The sequence below is a fragment of the Aplysia californica genome, unplaced genomic scaffold, assembly GCF_000002075.1.
Source record: "Aplysia californica isolate F4 #8 unplaced genomic scaffold, AplCal3.0 scaffold00412, whole genome shotgun sequence".
NCBI lineage: Eukaryota > Metazoa > Mollusca > Gastropoda > Aplysiida > Aplysiidae > Aplysia > Aplysia californica.
In genome coordinates this window covers 263,324-264,789 of record NW_004797682.1, presented here as the reverse complement: position 1 = coordinate 264,789, position 1,466 = coordinate 263,324, and the positions used below count along the sequence as shown (strand labels likewise).

The 1,466-nt window shown below is 44.7% G+C and overlaps 1 protein-coding gene across 1 annotated transcript in view; it reads right to left on the bottom strand.

Moving 5' to 3' along the window:
- The window catches only part of LOC101845794 (LIM and SH3 domain protein 1), a gene marked incomplete in the record, with an annotated part of 65,698 nt that overhangs the window by 21,996 nt on the left and 42,236 nt on the right, over window positions 1–1,466 (bottom strand). Inside the window, 1 exon segment of the mRNA XM_013085837.2 lies at window positions 1,128–1,256. Within this exon segment, the coding sequence (XP_012941291.1) occupies window positions 1,128–1,256 (129 nt within the window).

Below are 1,466 nucleotides of genomic sequence, written 5' to 3'. Positions count from 1 at the left end.
CCCCCTTCTTAAACGCCAATTTTGTGAGAATGTCGTTCTGGGCCTCAATAGTGAACCACAGACAAACAGTGGAGACCACAGACTATGGTCAGTTCCGATAGAGAGGAAACTCAAGACGAAACATAACAGAGTCGACCAATAACCACTTGTCCTATCTTGCGTGTGGGTAGGTTGTGGTTGTTGTTTTCAAATCCCGTTAGCTGTGAGCATTTCGCTCTTGGCAGCGCAATGCCTCCCTCAAGTAACCACATGTCCTTGTCATTTGGTCAACGCCAGAGTGTGTGGGTAGGTTAAAACCTACCATGATCCCCCACGCCAGTCGGCAAGAGACCGCATGACGATGAGGATAAAACCGTGGAAGACCTATGAAGACCTACACCTAACGACATAGCCTGTAGCAGAATGTGTTCACAAAACCTGCCACCCTGGTCAACCAACAAGAAACAGGGTGCTTCCAGTCTCCAAATCAATTGAATTTCTAGTTTCTCTCTTAGGTAAAATTAATAGGTACCTAATAAGTTCTTGCTCCTCTCAACAACCAGAACAATATTATAGTATATTATACTCCTCAACAGTCAGACAGATATAAATACATTTTAAAACAATACACTACACTCGGGTCGAAATTCATCATTCATGAAAACAGTTCTAAAGACCTAGACAATTCATTCAGTGACTCTCTGTATCATCAAATTTTCTACACTCTTTACATATACATGTAGCTTTCTCATACACTCTCTACATATAACTTGCCTCCCCCCTCCTTCCCCCACCCGCCCCAAGAAAACTTGAGAAAGATCACTGGTGACTGATAAATCTTTGGAAGATGTTCAGCATTGCTGCTGTGAGTCCCCCGAAAACTGCTGAAGAAAGACGACCCAAGCACGTTCCTACTGAAAGAACAATGGGTTGTCGTCATGAACATACATGAACTCAGAACAGCCAAATAAATGGCATTACATACAGTAACTATCTAAAAGCTGGTCCTTTTTTCAATCTGCGAACCAGAGGAACAAAGGGGATTCATCTTATTCTTCTTTCACTCTAAACAAGAATTACTGAATGAATGAAAGAAGGGTTTCCTCAAAGACGGGGGGAGAAGAAGAAAGCAGGGATGAAGAATTTACCTTCTCCCCTCTGGGAGTCATAGACCACATTGGCCGAGGTGCGCTGGCTGTAAGGGGAGGCAAACTCTTCCTCCACCGCAGGGGGGTTGTACTCGCTAATTTTCCCTGGGTTACGCCCCCTTCTCGTCACTAGCAGACGCGACACAGGCATACCATGCAAGCAGACGATAGGGGATGGATGGGATGGGATGGGGAGGGGGGAGGGGGACGGGGGGAGAAGGAGATGGGTGGGAAAACAAACAGAAGGGTTATATTGCAAAACTAAAATCAATAACTTCCGGTTGCAACAAGGAGGGGGTAAAATGAAAACACAGACTAAAAAAAAGATGCGAAAGAAAA